The 18,078-nt window shown below is 34.6% G+C and overlaps 1 protein-coding gene across 10 annotated transcripts in view; it reads left to right on the forward strand.

Annotated features, from left to right (window-relative positions):
- The window catches only part of SNTG1 (syntrophin gamma 1), an 878,369-nt gene that overhangs the window by 593,596 nt on the left and 266,695 nt on the right, over positions 1–18,078 (forward strand). For 9 of the 10 annotated variants that reach the window (XM_045398223.3, XM_065519199.2, XM_005563291.5 and 6 more), the window contains 2 exons: positions 5,231–5,313; positions 12,122–12,252. In XM_045398223.3, coding sequence (XP_045254158.2) covers positions 5,231–5,313; positions 12,122–12,252 — 214 coding nt within the window. The remainder of the gene's footprint in view (positions 1–5,230; positions 5,314–12,121; positions 12,253–18,078) is intronic. The other variant, XM_073999985.1, reaches the window with a different exon arrangement.

Consider the following 18,078-nt stretch of genomic DNA (forward strand, 5'->3'; position numbering starts at 1 on the left):
TCTAGTGGTGATGAAGTCCCATGGTTTTTGTTTATTTAGGAAGATCTTTATTTCTCCTTCACATTTATTGAACAGGTTTGCTGGGTATAGTATTCTAGATTGGCTGATTTTATTTTTCTTTCAGCACTTTGAATATATCATCCCACCCCTATCTCCCTATAATGTTTCTGCTGAGAAATGTGTTGATCTATGAGATCTTCCTTTTACCTGCAAAAGTGCATTTTTTTTTTTTGCAGCTTTCAAGATTATCTGTTTTATCTGTTACTTTTGACAGTTTGATAATAGTGGGTTTCAGGGTGAGTCTTTTTAGGTTCATCCTAGTTGGAGATCTTCAAGTTTCTTGTATTGAATGTTCATTTCCTTCCTCAGATTTGGGACACTTTTGAAAATTGTTTATTTGAATAAGCTCTTTGCCCATCTCCTTCTTTTTTTCGGACTTCTATAAAGTGTATATTGGTCTGCTTGATGGTGTCATATAAATCTGTTAGCATTTTTTCACTTTTCCTAATTCTAATTTCTTTTTATTCCTCAAACGTCATGCCTTTGAATTCATTTACTCCTTCTTCTGCTTGATAAAATCTGCTGTTGATATTCTCTAGTGAATATTGTACTTCATTATTGTATTCTTCAGCTTCAGAATTTCTGTTTTTTTTTTAATCTTTTCCGTAGTTTTTGATATTTTCAGTTTGTTCATGCATAATTTTTCTAATTTTATGTAGCTATCTGTGTTTTTGCTTTTAGCAAATTGAGCTTCTTTAAGATGATTATTTTGTGTTTTTAAAGACAATTTATAGACCATGGTTTCCAGTTGGTTTCTGGTGTTTTCTTTTGTTTCTCTGTTGCTTCCTATGTCTGTGCTATTATTTTTTTCTGGGATTTGTGAATTTGAAAAAATCAGCCATGTCTCTTAGACTTTTTCTAACTGGTTTCACACAGGAAAAGAACTTCACCAATCAGCCTGGGTAAAGTGTCTCCCAAACATTTTTAGGGGATTCATCTTCTCTGGGCATGTAAAATCCCAATAGAGAGGTTTATTGGTTTCTTTTTCCCAACCTTATAATTACTATTTCCTCTGCTCTCTGGCTGCAGAACTGCAGGTTCTCTAGTACTGCAATGAGCCCCTGAACCCTTCTGTGTTCTCTGAGCCTCAGGCATCCAGAGTATGCTATTTCTATCAGTGCACCCAGTCAGTGACATAGAAACCAGACCCTTGTCCACTCCCCAAAAAACCAGAACATTAGATGGGCATTTTTTGCTTTTCTTCCACTCTAGAGAGTGACTGCAAGTTTGACATTTACTTCTGATCACACCAAGTTGTTCTGACTTAGTGGATGGGCTGTCATGGGCGAAACAAAATGGCCTTTTTACTCATTTTTAATGTGGCTGTTCTTGGCTTTGACCTTAGCTGTGTTACTGTGACTTATTAACTAGTTTCTCGAGTACTCTTTAAAGGTTTTTGAACTATATATTGTTGCAAAGTTGGTATCTCTATGGGAAGCAAGGTCTGGGGTTTCTATTCCACCATCTTTCTGAACTACACCAAAGTTGGCATATATATATATATATGTGTGTGTGTGTGTATATACACATATATATGCATATATACACATATATGTATATATATACACATATGTATGTATACATATTTTGACATGGAGTCTCACCCTGTCACCAGGCTCACTGCAACCTCCACCTCCTGGGTTCAAGTGATTCGCCTGCTCAGCAACCCGAGTAGCTGGGACCACAGGTGCTCACCACCACACTCGGCTAATTTTTGTATTTTTAGTAGAGACTGGGTTTCACCGTGTTGGCTAGGATGGTCTCTATCTCCTGTACTTGTGATCTGCCCGCCTCATCCTCCCAAAGTGCTAGGATTACAGGTGTGAGCCACCGTGCCCAGCGCAAAGTCAGCATATTTTTAAACAACTCCCACTGTCCTCCATAGCAATGTATGCAAGCACTGGTTGCCCTACATTCTTTCCAATATTTGATGCTCAAATATTTTTTTTCCAGTCATTCTATTGAGTGCACAGTGAAATCTTATTGTAGTTTTAATTTCTATTTTCCTGCTGACTAATAATAATTATTTCCATATTGTGTGATTATTGGCCATTTGCATATCTTATTTTGGGAAGCTTCTGTTCAAGGCTTTTCCCTGTTTTTCTATTGGTATGTTGTTTTTACTATTACAGTGCATGAGTTTTTAAAAATATTGTCTATATAAGCCTTTTGCCAGTGATATAAATTACAAAGATTTTCTCTTAGTCTTTGTGTAACTACATTTTTCACTTGAGGTTGTCTTTGTTAACAGAAGTTTTTTTACTTTTATTGTTTTTGTATCCTCCCTAAGACATACTTGCCTACCCCAAGGTTGCAAAGATATTTTTTCTTATTTTCCTCTAGAGGGTTTGTTGCTTTAGCTTTTATGTTTACATTTATAATGTATCTTATATTTTTGTGCATCTTAGATAAGAATCAATTGTGCGTATTTGAATTTGTATACATATGATTTTTATTTGATCATACATGTTTGGATCTATTTTGGGATACTTTGTTATTTCCACTAATTTACATGTCTATTTTTTAAATGAAAATCACATTGTTTATTATTGTAACATATCCTAAAGTGACCTATAATAGGTTCTTCAACTTTACAATTTGTAAAGACTGTTTGGCTATTCTACATCTATTGTATTGCTGCATATATTTTAGAAATAACATGCCACTTTGTATAAAAAGTGTATTGGAATTTTGAATGGAACTAAATTAAATTTATAAACAATTTGGAAATTAACCCCTTAATAACGTTAAGTCTTAGTCGATGAACATGATATACCTTTTCATTTTTTTTTCTCAGCAATATATTAGTCTTTTTAATTTGGAAGTATTGCATATCTTTCATTAAATTTACTTATATGCATTTTATGTTTTAATTTTATTGTAAATAATATTTTAAAATTTCATTGTCCATTTGTTTATTGCCAGCACATAAAATGTAATTTAACTTCATATATTAACATATTGCACAATAGCATAATTTTATTATTAATTCTAGAAAGACTTTTCTGCATTCTTAATGTTTTCCTACATATACAATTGTGTTATCTGCAAATAAGGTTTTGCTTTTTCCTTTCCAATCTACATTTCTTTAATTCTTTTGACTTTCCTGTTGCAGTGGCTAAGACCTCCATTTTATTTTGAACAACATGTTAACAGTAGACATCCCTTTCTTTCTCTTGATGTTAGCAGGGAATAATCGAGTTTTTTTTTTCTCTCATTAATTAGGGTATTGGATATAGGTTTTTAAAGATGTTCTTTATCAGATAGAGGAGCACTTCTATTCCTAGATCTCTAAAGTTTTTAATTTGCTTTTTTCAAAAAAAATGGATGGTGAATTGTCTCAAATATTTTGCTGCATACATTGAAATATTATGTATATGTTTTCGTTCTTTAGCCTTTTGATATGGTAAATGTTTAAAATGGATTTTGAATGTAAAACCAAGCTTATTTCTAGAATAAATACCACTTACTTGGTCATGATGTGATATATTTTTCATATAGTACTAGGTTCGGTTTGCTAATATATTGTTTACTTTTTTTGTGTGTATGTCCATGAGACTTGATAGTCTCTTTCTTCTTTTGTAAGTTTTGTTTTTTTTTTTTTTTTAATTTATTTGTTCACTCCAACTAAGTTGTCAATTTCTTTCATGAAGTTATTTATCATGTCCTCTCATTATTCCTTTTAACATCCGTTAGCTCTCAGTAATGACCCCTCCTTCATTCCTGATATTGATAACTTGTATTTTCTTACTTTTCTTTTCTAATTTTTTTTTTGCTATGCGTTTATCTGATTTATTAGTGTCCCTAAAGATCTGATATTTGTCTTAATTAATTTTGTTTATTATTTTCTCTTTTCTATTTAATTTTTTCCCAGTTTTATTTTTATTATTAATTTATTTTGTTTGTTTGTTTGTTTGTTTTGCTTTGGTTTAGTTTGCGCCTCCATTCTTAAGTTCTTAAGAGCATTAAGTTTACCTACCTTCCTTTTGTGTATGTATTTAAACATTTAAATTTCACTCGAATGACTGCTTAAGATTCATTCACAGAGTTTGATATGTTGTATTTTTATTTTGTTCAGTTCAAAATGTATATGCTTTAAAGTAATATGTATATACATTTGCTTTAAAGTAATACATATATACATTAAAATGTTGTAGAAGATACAAATGCAAATAAACTGCACAAGAAAAATAACTAAAATAACTAAAACATAGTGTGATATTTCTTACAGTTTAAAGGTTAGAAAAATTATATCCAGATCAGTATAGCAAGAAGGCCTATGTTTCCCTTCTTAGTTCCAGGAAAATTACAGAATGTTAGAGTAATAAAAGAGAGGAACAATATCATTTTTTTAGCACATTGACTATTATGTAAGTACTGTTCCCTATGACATATGATGTTTGAAATCAAGTATAATATTTCAAATGTAAATTGAGAATCAATTATATTTATGGGTAATATTTATAAACATTTGTAACTTTAAAAAATATCTTTAGAAAAATCAAGTAATCAGAAGTCAGGAACTATGTATAGTAATTGTGACTCTAATACTTACTAAACTGGGAAATCTTAGAAAATGACAAATCTTTAAGGCATTACTCATCTTTAAAAAATAGATATTAGTAAGTATCTCATTAAAATCTAATATGAAGTTTTTTCATTGCAATTATACAAAATTTGATAATTTTAATGATTACTTGAATACAAACTAAGAGTACCTATAAAAACAGAGAATATGCAAACATTTTTGCATCATGGAAAATTATAGTTTCTAAGGGTAGGATTTACCAGTTGGTTGAAATACGACATTAAATAGAACTTTGTAGACAACCAAAATCTTGCATTATTTTAAGTATGGTTTCTAAAAGCAAGCCACTTTAGTTAATCAAACAAAATAATACTTTTAATAAGGCTGTACATTTTCCTTAATAAAGTCTTAATGTTTCTGAAATCAAAGACAAATTTTTGTGAGTCTCTTTTAGTGCCCAGATATCTGCAGTCACTTGGCTTACTTGCAAAACTCTGGCTTTAGTATAACTGAAATAAAATTGTATTGTAATATCTGATTTACTTGATATTATTGAGTATCCTTGAAAGTTTAATGGAATGCATAAGTTTAGAAGGGTATGGCATTCTCACCAGTGGAATATTATGATTTTGTCTCCTGCAGGTGCTCCAAGTGACCAGAGCAGTGGCACCTCCTCTCCTCTCTGTGACAGTGGCTTACATCTCAACTACCACCCCAATAATACAGTAAGATGACCCAGGCACGGCTCAGATTAATAAGGAGATAACACATAGTTTGTAAAAACTGCTAGTGAATCTGATTTATGTGATAGATAGGAAATCCCTGGTTGCATAATCATTTAAGTATTATGATAAACAAGAAATGGAAAATAAATAGGTCAGGGTTTTTATGCCATTTTTTCCCCTCTCAAGTCTGTACGGATTAAGTTCTTTTTAAGCAATAGATACTATTAACTTGGGGAGGTCACTGGGAATGTATAATATCATACAATCATTTTAGAACATTGCACATTACATGTGATTTCAGGTTCAAAATGCTTTGATATTAGTTTTACCACTTTTTTCTTTTGAAATTACTTAACTAAAAGTACCTATTTAATTTGCCATTTGTTAGGAATTTTAGCCAACTTTACGTACAGTAAGCAATTACTGCAGTGAGAAAATTCGATTCACACATTATTTTAACATGTAATGAACGTTTATACATGTATTTAGTAAAAGTTAAAATTAACCTTTGTTTTGTAGATATTTAATAAAATTTTAATCTTTGTTTTCTACTTGCATTTAGAGTAAATTGATTTTAATATTTTATAAATAGTTTTGAAGTTCCTTGTATTTCATCCTTCAAAACACTCACACATTCTTTAAGAAATAATTTTTTCTGGTTACAAGCACATCTAAAAATCATCTTGCATGCTTACAAACATGAAGAGAAGCAGAGGTGACCTTAAGCAGAATTTTTTCGTTCTATTCCACATACTATGGTACAGACGTCATGTAGTTTCTTCTACCGACTCGTATGATTCATACTGCATTTGAAATTTTTGTCAAAATAGTGGCATTTTAGTTCAAAGCAATCTTTTTGAACATCTTCAGTCCTGAATGGCCTTCACTGTACCTGATTTCCCCAGTATTACTCTTCCGCTGAGAACCTTAGGCCCTCAAGTTGTCGACTTTTTTCCGTCATAAAAAGACATTTGCCAAGACAAAAGGTTATCTGTACAACTGTAAGGATATTTTAGGATATTTTCTAAAACCACCCTCAGCTGGATATATTTCACGTGACCATCTTTGAAACCATTTTTTTTTTTTTTTTTTTTTTTTTTTTGGCCAGAAAAGTAATTGCCACACAAAAAGGGGCATTTAAAACCACAATACAGCATGACGGGAGTGACTTAAAATTTATGAGGAAATGTACAGGTTTCCTAATGAAACACTTAGATATACAATGAAGTTTTTTACCTCTTGATTTTGTAATTGCTGTGCTCACCTTCTTCCCTCCCAATCTAGATGCCTTCGATAATTTCAATGCACTTCTGGTGCACCTGCCCTCAGTAGCTGGAGGTGTTGGCTGTGCCCATTCACAGCTGATCCCTCTTCTCTGGATCCCCTTTGCCTGGGAGTCAGAGCTCATCTGGGTGTTGGGCACTACATGCCCTGCTTCCATCAGTCCTGAGAGGTTGCTCCTGAGAGTGACCCTACACATGTCCCTCATACAAGAATTTCCATCTCAACTCTGATCCTAAGACAGAAACAAGAGCACACTTACTTCAGAGTGGGAGAAAGCTGTTTGGAGCTGTTTTGTTCTAGGTCTTGTCTCATACCCTTGAACTCCTGTATAATAATGAGAAGCAGAGGAGTCCGAATGGCAGGTCTAAGGGTAGAAATCATTCTGGTTTGTCTTTAACCCATTCCATTGACATATAGAAAAATGTGTACAGAATAATGTCCTTCCTTAGAAAACTACAATTACAGCAAGAAAATCACTCCAATTCTATAACATGTCTGATCCCAAATAAATTCAGTTTTATAAAATTAAAAATAAAGCAACTGTTACAAATTCCTCTTACTGGAGCTATGTCTTCCCATTTCCAGAGGCACATTGTATTAACCTTTGAGCATTAGAATTGAACATTCTTTTGACATTGCTGAAGATATTTCAGTGTAAGGCAATTGAAAGTATTTATCATGATGCTATAGAGAATAATAATAAAAAATATGGAAACAAAACAAAGTATATTCAAAATAAAGACAAAAGTCTCAATACATATCAATTAAATGCATTTTTGTTGAGAACTTACTCTGTGGAAACACCCCTCCATTATACTTTGGGGAACAGTTAATTATGATTTTAACACAAGAACAGTAAGATCCAGATCTGTAGACCAAAGCATAAAATTAACTATAACATAAGCAGAAAAAAGAAGAATGAGTAGCAGCATTCTAATAACAGAGGTAAAGAGCTGTAGAGACTTTGAACATCTGACTAAAAAATTCAAAGTAAGTTGAGAGACTACAAACCAAGTGTGTGCTTTGTTGCCCACACGGGAGACTAACCTGCAATGGTAATCAGACCATGCAGGCTTGCACAGCCAGGGAGAGCACGTGCTGTTCCTTCTGTATCTTGAATAAGCTTTGATAGAGGAATGGCGAGTGGAGAACACATCTACTCAGAGGTGTCCAAAATTTGGAGAGGTCAAAGACATGAAATAACAACAGACAGTGAGCACTCGGAAGGAAGAGTGCATTGTGAGGCAAGTTTTCTTTCCGCAGAATACATGTATATTATAGACAGTCTGCTTAAAAGAAACATTTGATTCTCTGATGTGTCTTAATTCTCAGTTCTATCCTAGGCTCACAAACTGCCTTTTCAATGTCTATACCTTGATCTGAAGCAAATTTTGAGTATTTATTATTCTGGTTTTCTAAGATGTCCCTACTGTATTTTAAGGCAACATTTTAAGTCTAAGGGGAAATAAAGGATTATAATATATTAACATCATTCCACCATCCTACATAAAAATATCATCTATTCTTTCTAAGGATGCACAACATCACTAATTTTAAGGGATATGAAAGTCACTTGTTTTGCCAACCCAGACCTTGGCTCCTCAGCCCCAGCCCAGATTCACTGAACTTCTCTCTTGAAATGGAGTAGAAGGATTTGTTTTGTCCTTACCAGAAGATTCTGATTCAGATAATCGGCCAAGCAGACTGAGAAACATTTTTCTTAACTGTACACTTTTAATTAATACATCCTATGCTGCCAAATCCTTAATAAAATCTGGGTCAGCAGTTTGCCCTGTGTGCAGTTCTGTTTTGGTAAGATAGTTGTTCTTGAGTTTATTGTGTGGCATGTGTAAAATTTTGAGAAAAGAGCAAAGAAACATAAATGCTTCTTTTTCCAATCACATTATTAATATTTTAGGAAACAACGTTTTTGATATTGTAAAGTAGAGCTATTGAAAAACAGTCATGGTTCTCAAAAGCATAAAAGTGGTTGTGTTTTTAGACTATCTTTTGTGCAAAAATAAATCTGACTGCTATTCCAAAATATGATCAGAAAGTAAATTTATATTCTATTTACATAAATAAAATAAGTAAGGAGAAAAATTCTTTAAAGGATAACTTATCTTCCACTGTAAATAACAGGTCTATAATATGAAATATATCAACTCTGTTTAGTCAAATAACTGAAGAGGGACTTATTACATATTTCTTATAAACAAGAAACATAAGAAAGTGACATATTTATACCTTTGGTACATAAAGGCATCAATCAAGATGCCACAAAAAGAATGTCAAAGGCCACATATATTTCCATACTTGCCAATCTATGAAATGGACTGCTATGGTTTGTAAAACCTACCATATTCATGTATTGGTGATTAGTCAGTCCCCAACATCTCATTATCCATGTCTTTAACAATCTTCGACATATTCTGTCCCATTTATTGATGAAACACAAAATTTGAGGGAAATTATTATTGTATTTTATGAAAGATGAGAAATTATCTTTAAATAATATACTTGAAGATATATAACCAAAATGTGAAATAATCAAGTAAAAAAATCCAAATTATTTTCCATTGTTTCACCTCTGATTATGAGTGTTGAATGTTAAATGTGCTGCAGTAGATCTGTTGGCTCTGCTATCAAAGAGCTGTTAGTCTAAGTGAATCTTGGGGGTGCCCTTTGCTGGCTGGGCAACTTGGGTAGATTGTTTACTATAGAACTCAGGAATGCATGTGTGTACTGGGGTTCTGGGAAGGAGTTTCAGTCATTGCCAACATGAACCTTGCTTTGTGCAGCTGGGTGGGTCCTGGGCTACTTGCAATCCCTGTGGACATCTCTGACCTGACCACAGAAACCTAGTTGGTTTACCCAAGCCTGCCACGCAGTATTATTGCTTCCTCATGTTCCCTCATGATGAAAAGGTGAGAAGTAATAATAAAATGCTTCTTAAAAAAACCTTCTTGGCTCACACCTGTAGTCCCAGTACTTTGGGAGGTCAAGGCAGGCAGATCACTTGAGGTCAAGAGTTCAAGACCAGCCCGGCAAACATGGTGAAACTCCGTCTATACTAAAAATACAAAAATTAGCCACGTCTGGTTGTGGGCATCTGTAATCTCAACTACTTGGGGGGGCTGAGGCAGGAGGATCACTGGAACCCCAGTGGCAGAGGTTGCAGTGAGCTAAGATCATGCCATGCACTTCTGAGTGATAGAGTGAGACCCTGTCTCAAAAAATAAAAAATAAAAATAAAAAAACCTTCTGTTTTTCCCTTCAAATATGAACATAGTAAGAGCTTTGTTTTCAAAGATGTTGCAAGTGGTGTAAGTCAAGCACTTAGTATAGGCAGGTATTATTAAAACTACTATTAAATAGTAACAGTAATATTCCTAAAAATGTCCTCCCTAAAAGTTCCATGTTTAGAAACAATTTTGCCCATTATTTGAGCTTATTATTTTTGAGAATACATTATTTGATACTTTTTACTTACAGCTACCAAGCGATGCATCTAATTAGTTTGTTTTAGTAAATGTTAAATTACCTTTAGCCTTTTAGGTATATTGAAAATAGTATGGAGCTATTTAGCTGGGCTATATTCTAAGAACTTTTTCATTTGTTGCCGTAATCTTACCAGTTGTTACCATTATTATCCCCACTTTGAAAATAAACACAGTAAGACAGAGACTACAAAATTTGCCCCCAGGTAATGGACTAGTCAGCTGGGAAATCGGTATTCAAATATAAGTGGCCTGATTCTGACTTGCAGCTTAAGCGCTCGCCACATTGTACTGTTGCCTAGCTGACCCCATATCATGCGCTGACCACCTATAACAGCTGACATAAAGAACTGATTCCGTGTCTTGAACTGACCACGTATAACAGCTGACATGAAGATCTGACCTCACGTCACATGCTGATCATCCATAACATCTGATATGAGGCCAGGAGAAAGAATAATATGAAACCTAGGTTTGTGCCTTTGCAGTCACCAGAGAGGCATTCAAAGCAACTGGCTAGCATTGAAGGACAGGTGTCTTGGAGGCTGAGGTGCTCACTGAGTCACTAATAGGGACCCCTCACTAAGTGATCTTAGCCAGTCCACCCTTCCAGGTATTCTAAACCACTCCACTCACTTAGTACGTTTTTGTTTGCTCAATCTGAAACAATTAACATAAAAATGCCGGGCAACATACAACCTTTAGTAAAAGTAATACTATTTTTCACTGGAAGAATTGTTAAAAAAATTTAATGCCTGAGAGAAATGCTTAATAATATTTAGACTTCACAGAGTTTCAATATCTAGACTAAAATAGAATCTTCTTCCAACATTATCACTCAAAAATTAGTGAATAAAGGGAAGTCAATGTTACCAGTTTACTGGCCAAATTGAGCTTACAACCCATGTCAATTTGAATATTAATATTATTTGATGTGCTGGTGTGATGAAGAAATTTTAACATTAAAGCTGAAATAAACATGAATCAAGTGAAAAAGCCCAAATTTTATCAAATGTAAGTCTCCTCCATGTAGAAAGGGAAAAAAAAAAGTTCTAACAAAACTTAAGATGCCGGGCGCGGTGGCTCAAGCCTGTAATCCCAGCACTTTGGGAGGCCAAGACGGGCGGATCATGAGGTCAGGAGATCGAGACCATCCTGGCTAACCCAGTGAAACCCCGTCTCTACTAAAAAATACAAAAAATTAGCCAGGCGCGGTGGCGGGCGCCTGTAGTCCCAGCTACGCGGGAGGCTGAGGCAGGAGAATGGCGTGAACCCGGGAGGCGAGGCTTGGAGTGAGCTGAGATCCGGCCACTGCACTCCAGCCTGGGCGACAGAGCGAGACTCCGTCTCAAAAAAAAAAAAAAAAAAAAAAAAAAAAAAAAAAAAAAAAAACCAAACTTAAGATATGTATAATTTTAAGCCAACAATAGTTGCCTTGATATGCAATTAAAACAACATAAGAAAGTATAAACTCTTTAAGAATATGAAGTTAGAAAAACGAGCACAGATTTCCTTGAGTAGTGTTTTGAAAGTTGTTTTATAGGAATTATCATTCTATTCAAAAATATTTGCAAAAAACTGATAAATTAAAAACACTTATAATTGTGCTTGACACTCATAAAATACTTGCTAATTGAATGAACTACCAGTTATTTTTATTTTTTCACTTATTGGCTAATTATACTTACAGTTTTTGTCCCACTTTTTCCATTCTTGAATAAATTATGTTCTGTCACACTCTTATCCTTTCCTTCCATCTCCACTCCTCATTTAAAAAATATGTTTTCACTAGCATTCTTAGTCTCAATAATTCCTTTCTTAACTTCTTATAGCATTCTATTAATAAATGAGTTAACCAATACAACTTTAGTGTCCGTAATATGGAATTCTTCTCATGGTATTCCATAAAAGTCTTTTGATCATTTAGGGGAAAAATAATATCCCCCAGATGAAAGGGGTTTGGGACACAGAAACTCAAAGCACAGAAGAAAAACATTACATTTAAATATTTGTCTTCCTTTCAGGACACATTATCATGCTCGTCGTGGCCGACATCTCCAGGCTTGAGGTGGGAGAAGCGATGGTGCGACCTCAGACTGATCCCTCTACTACACTCACGCTTCTCTCAGTATGTGCCCGGCACAGATTTGAGTCGGTGAGTCCATGTTTATGGGTTACGATTGTTTTGCTTATTAAAAAAGAGGCCTTTTAGGAAACCTTTTAAACATATCACAATATGCCTTATGATTTTAGTATATTTTTTATAGTAGAAATAAGAGCTTCAAAATAGTATTCTAACAAAGTTAAACACTTACTATTCTGATGACAAAACCACAAGTTAAAGCCCTGACTCTGCTATTAACTTATTCTAATGGATTCAATGGATTCAATAGATAGTTTTGTTAAGTTTTCATATTTCCTCTTGTGTTGTTTACTTCTCAAGAATATTGCATAGTTTATTTATTTATTCATTCATTCATTTATTTTGAGTCAAGGTCTAGCTATGCTGCCCAAGCTGGAGTGCAGAGGGGCGATCTTGACTCAATGCAACCTCCACCTCCTGAGTTCAAGTGATCCTCCCACCTCAGTCTCCCGAGTAGCTGGGACTGCAGGCACATGCCACCATGCCCAGCTTTTTTTGTTTTGTTTTGTTTTGTTTTTGTAGATATGGGATTTCACCATGTTCCCTAGTATTGAACTCCTGGTCTCAAGAGATCTGCCTGCCTTGGCCTCCCGAAGTGCGGGGATTACAGGCATAAACCACATGCCCAGTGGCATAGTTGGTCTAAATTATAAGATTTATTTTCTGCTTTTAATATTCTTATATTATTATCTATTTTACTAAGTGTAAGATAAGTAGTGTCCTCCTTTTCATTCTGGATTTTTTTTTTTTTCTCTTTTTATCTTGGTCAGTTTTGCTAAGGAGTTGTACATTTTGTTAATTTTTAAAAAATGATTAATTTGGGACTTTCTTGGATCTCTTAACTTATATATATACTTTATGAGCCTCTGCTTTTTCCCTGATTGTTTCCATTTCTTAAGTTTTTCTGCTTGAATTTTTGTTCTTATTGCTTTTTGAGAGATATAAGTTCCGGGGATTGGGAAACTTTTCTGTAAAGAGCTGTATAGTAAATTTTTTTTTTTTTTTGAGACGGAGTCTCGCCCTGTCACTGCAAGCTCCGCCTCCCGGGTTTACGCCATTCTCCTGCCTCAGCCTCCTGAGTAGCGGGGATTACAGGCGCCCGCCACCGCGCCCGGCTAGTTTTTTGTATTTTTTAGTAGAAACGGGGTTTCACCATGTTAGGTTTCACCAGGATGGTCTCGATCTCCTGACCTCGTGATCCGCCCGTCTCGGCTTCCCAAAGTGCTGGGATTACAGGCTTGAGCCACCGCGCCCGGCCAAGAGCTGTATAGTAAATATTTTATGTTTTGCAGGCCTTAATATCTCTGTCACAAAGTACTCAGCTCTGCTGTTCTGCCACAAAAATAGCCGTATACAATATATAAATAAATGAGCACACCTTTGTTCCAATAAAACTTATTTACAAAAACAGGTGTCAGGCTAGATTTGTCCCATAGGGTTTAGTTTGCGAGTCCATTTTGATAATTAATTTTAAGATTTATTTTTCCTAATATATATTGCCAGATCTTCCCATTTCCAGCAAATACTCTTCTAGTTACTCCTGCAAGTTTAGCATCACCTCTTGACTTATTTATAGTATTTTTGAGTATATCACTTTGCATAGTTTTCTGACTGGTTGCTCGAGGTATATGTGTAGGTAATGTATCCCAGTCTACTGGTAACGTTTTACCACTTTGAATGAAGTATAGAAATGTTGCTTCCATTAAGATTCCTTTATCTTTCCTGTTTATAAAGATATTGCCTTAACTTCCTACACATACATCAAACACTATATTGGGTGGTATTATGAATTTTGCTTCAACCATCAAATAAGATTTTAAAAACTCATAGAAAGGATAATCCATTATACTTAACCCAAAGTGTACCCATCAATGATCTTTCTGAATTTCAAAGCTTCTTTTATCGCTTCCTTTCTGCTTAGATAATTTTTTTAGACATTCTTTAAAGGTAGATTTGCTAGCATCTAATTCCTTTAGTTTTCATTTATCTTAGTGGACACAGACTTTGGAGTTGACAGTTCTTTTCTTTCAGTAGCTAAAATATGTTAGGCATTAATGTCTACTGTCATTCAAATTGGTGTCCCCTATAAGTAATATGTTCTTTCTTTCTGCTTTGAAGACTTTTTTTTCTTTTTTTTTTCAGTTTCAGAAGACTAATTATGAAGTATGTTGGCACATATTTTTTTAAGTTTCTCATAAATGGGCTTTATTCTGCTTCTTAAACTTGTGTGATTATGACTTTCAGCAAATTAGGGAAGTTTTGACTTTTATTCCTTCAAATACTTGTTTAGCCTCACTTTACATTCTCTCCCTCTGGATCTCTGTTGATGCAAATATTAACCCTTTTATTATTGTCCTGCACATCACTGAGAAACTTTTTAAGAATCTGTTTTCTTTCTGTTAAACAGTTTGGGAAAAGTTTATTGATCTGTATTTATGTTTTCAAATTTTATTTCCTGTCATTTAACTCTGCTCTTCAGCCTATTCATCATTTTATTTTTTTTTTGATTTATTTTTTCAGTTCTAGTTTATCCTTTTAAAAATAACTTCTTTTTTAAAGTTTTTAAAAACAATTTTATTTGTTTCAAGAAAACTTCTAATTGCTTGTTGAAGCATTTTTATGATGGTTACTGTGACATCTTTGTGAGATAATTTCAATATCTCATTCATTTCATTGTTAGTATCATTAGTTCTTTTCTTGTTCAACTTGTGATTTTCCTGGATATTGATGTGACAAGTGATTTAACAAAATCATTCTAGACTTTGGATATTAAATGTTGAGATGCGGGTTCCTATTTAATCTGGGTTTTCTTGTTGTTGTTCTTATTCTTCTTGTTGTTTTTAGCAGGCAATCTCTTTGTTGTGAGGACTGCATGGGTGTATATGTTAAGTTTCCTACTGCACCATGCTGACACCTGGAAAGGTAGATGGACAGGGTCATTAACATTTCTTGGTTGCTAAAGGTTGGAGGTAGAAGCTCAGCTCCCCACAGAATTCTACTGACATAAGGAAGGAGGTGGATGGATAGGAGAGGCCAACTAGCTCCACCAAGTACCACCTCATTCCACCATGGTGATAATGGTGGGAGAGACCCAGCTCCTTGCTGGGCCACACTTGTCAGCACGGAAATGGAGGCACAGTACTTACTTGTCCCATCTCCCACAAGCCCGTTTAGTCTGGTTGTTGCAGGTGAGTATGATAGTTCAGCTGTCCAGGACACCCCACTGACACTACCCTGGCAGGGAAATTGGAGCCTGCTTCTTTAAGGTGTGGGATGGAAGACCAGCTTCCTGCTAAGCCCTGCTGGAAACCTTGTGAACAGGGAGACAATGTATCCATTGATATTTGACTGAATTTGGGCAGGTGTTGCCAAAAGGTTTTGTTTTGTTTGTTTTCAGTGTACCCATTCTCTAGTCCTTTAGAGTAACAGGTTTCCATTGGAGGCTTTATGTTTTTAAAAAATCTTGCCGTTAGCCATTCAGAGGGGAGGATTCAGAGGGTCGGATTCAGAGGGTCATGTCTAGGACATGCAGGAGGAAAAGCCAGGGGACTTAGCACTTTTTTTTATCCCTGAGTTTGAAGTCCCTAGTCATTCATGCTTACCTGTTCACCTCACAGGGGCTTCCCATACTTTTGTCATGTTAAGTGTGAAGTTCTTTAGTTGCATCAGGAAGCATCTGATAAGAATGAGGTCACTTTGTCTTGGCCAAAATAGGAAATCCACAAATGTTGATATTCATATATTTTAAAAAATTCATTTGATAATGTTTTATTTTTGTTATAATTACTTCTTTGACATATGGACTATTTAAAAGTGTAGCATAAAATTTCAAAATATTTGTGGATTTTCTAATTATCTTTTTGCTATTTCTATTTAGTATAATTTCATGCTAGATGATTTCAATCCTTTGATAATTGTTGAGGCTTGATTTTACTCAGCATATATGTTAATTTGGGAAATGTTCTATATGTATTTATAAAGGATGAGTATTGTAAGTTTTTTAGTGCTGTGTTGTACATATTTCAAGTAGGTCATATGTGTTCATTAGAGGCTCTGATCCTCTGCATCAGTCACGATTTTTTCCAGTTTATTGTATTAGGTTTTATATGAAGATGGTAGTGTCCCACTATGATAGTAGATCTGTGTGTTTCTCTATATTGTTGAGTGACTGTTTACTGTTTATATTTAATTATGTTGTCGGATACAAGTAGATTTAGAATTTTTATAAATTCCAGTTATATGATGCCCGATTATTATGACATGTCCTATACCTTTGGAGATACTTCTCGCCTTTAAGTCTATCTATTAGGATAAATAAAAAACAGATTTATATTTATTAATATCTACTTGTATATTCTTCTATCCTATTATTTAAACTGTTCTTAGTCTTACTGTACAAAATGTGCTCGTTCTGCATTAATATATAGGTATATATACACATCTATATATTATACATATATTTGGAATATTCTTTTTTGTTTTTAATCCAAAGTAACAAACTTGGTCATTAAATCAAATTAGTCTACTTACTTTTAATGTAATTACAGATATATTTTGAATATACCATCTTATTTTTCTATTGAAAATCCTAGCTTTTTATGATTTAACCTTTTATTTTGAAAAAAATGTATATTCACATGCACTTGTGGGAAATACTATTTTCATTTACTCTTTGCTTATTATCCCAAATGGTATCATGTTGCAAAACAATAATACAATATCCCAACTGGAAAACTAACTTGAAAAAATTCACCACACAGATTTTTTTTTAATTTATTATTATTATTATACTTTAAGTTCTAGGGTACATGTGCATAACGTGCAGGTTTGTTACATATGTATACTTGTGCCATGTTGCTGTGCTGCACCCATCAACCCATCAGCACCCATCAACTCGTCATTTACATCAGGTATAACTCCCAATGCAATCCCTCCCCCCTTCCCCCTCCCCATGATAGGCCCCGGTGTGTGATGTTCCCCTTCCCGAGTCCAAGTGATCTCATTGTTCAGTTCCCACCTATGAGTGAGAACATGCGGTGTTTGGTTTTCTGTTCTTGTGATAGTTTGCTAAGAATGATGGTTTCCAGCTGCATCCATGTCCCTACAAAGGACACAAACTCCTCCTTTTTTATGGCTGCATAGTATTCCATGGTGTATATGTGCCACATTTTCTTAATCCAGTCTGTCACTGATGGACATTTGGGTTGATTCCAAGTCTTTGCTATTGTGAATAGTGCTGCAATAAACATACGTGTGCATGTGTCTTTATAGCAGCATGATTTATAATCCTTTGGGTATATACCCAGTAATGGGATGGCTGGGTCATATGGTACATCTTGTTCTAGATCCTTGAGGAATTGCACTACTGTTTTCCATAATGGTTGAACTAGTTTACAATCCCACCAACAGTGTAAAAGTGTTCCTATTTCTCCACATCCTCTCCAGCACCTGTTGTTTCCTGACTTTTTAATGATCGCCATCCTAACTGGTGTGAGATGGTATCTCATTGTGGTTTTGATTTGCATTTCTCTGATGTCCAGTGATGATGAGCATTTTTTCATGTGTCTGTTGGCTGTATGAATGTCTTCTTTTGAGAACTGTCTGTTCATATCCTTTGCCCACTTTTTGATGGGGTGGTTTGTTTTTTTCTTGTAAATTTGTTTGAGTTCTTTGTAGGTTCTGGATATTAGCCCTTTGTCAGATGAGTAGATTGCAAAAATTTTCTCCCATTCTGTAGGTTGCCTGTTCACTCTGATGGTAGTTTCTTTCGCTGGGCAGAAGCTTTTTAGTTTAATTAGATCACATTTGTCAATTTTGGCTGTTGCTGCCGTTGCTTTT

The sequence above is a fragment of the Macaca fascicularis genome, chromosome 8, assembly GCF_037993035.2.
Source record: "Macaca fascicularis isolate 582-1 chromosome 8, T2T-MFA8v1.1".
Classification (NCBI taxonomy): Eukaryota; Metazoa; Chordata; class Mammalia; order Primates; family Cercopithecidae; genus Macaca; species Macaca fascicularis.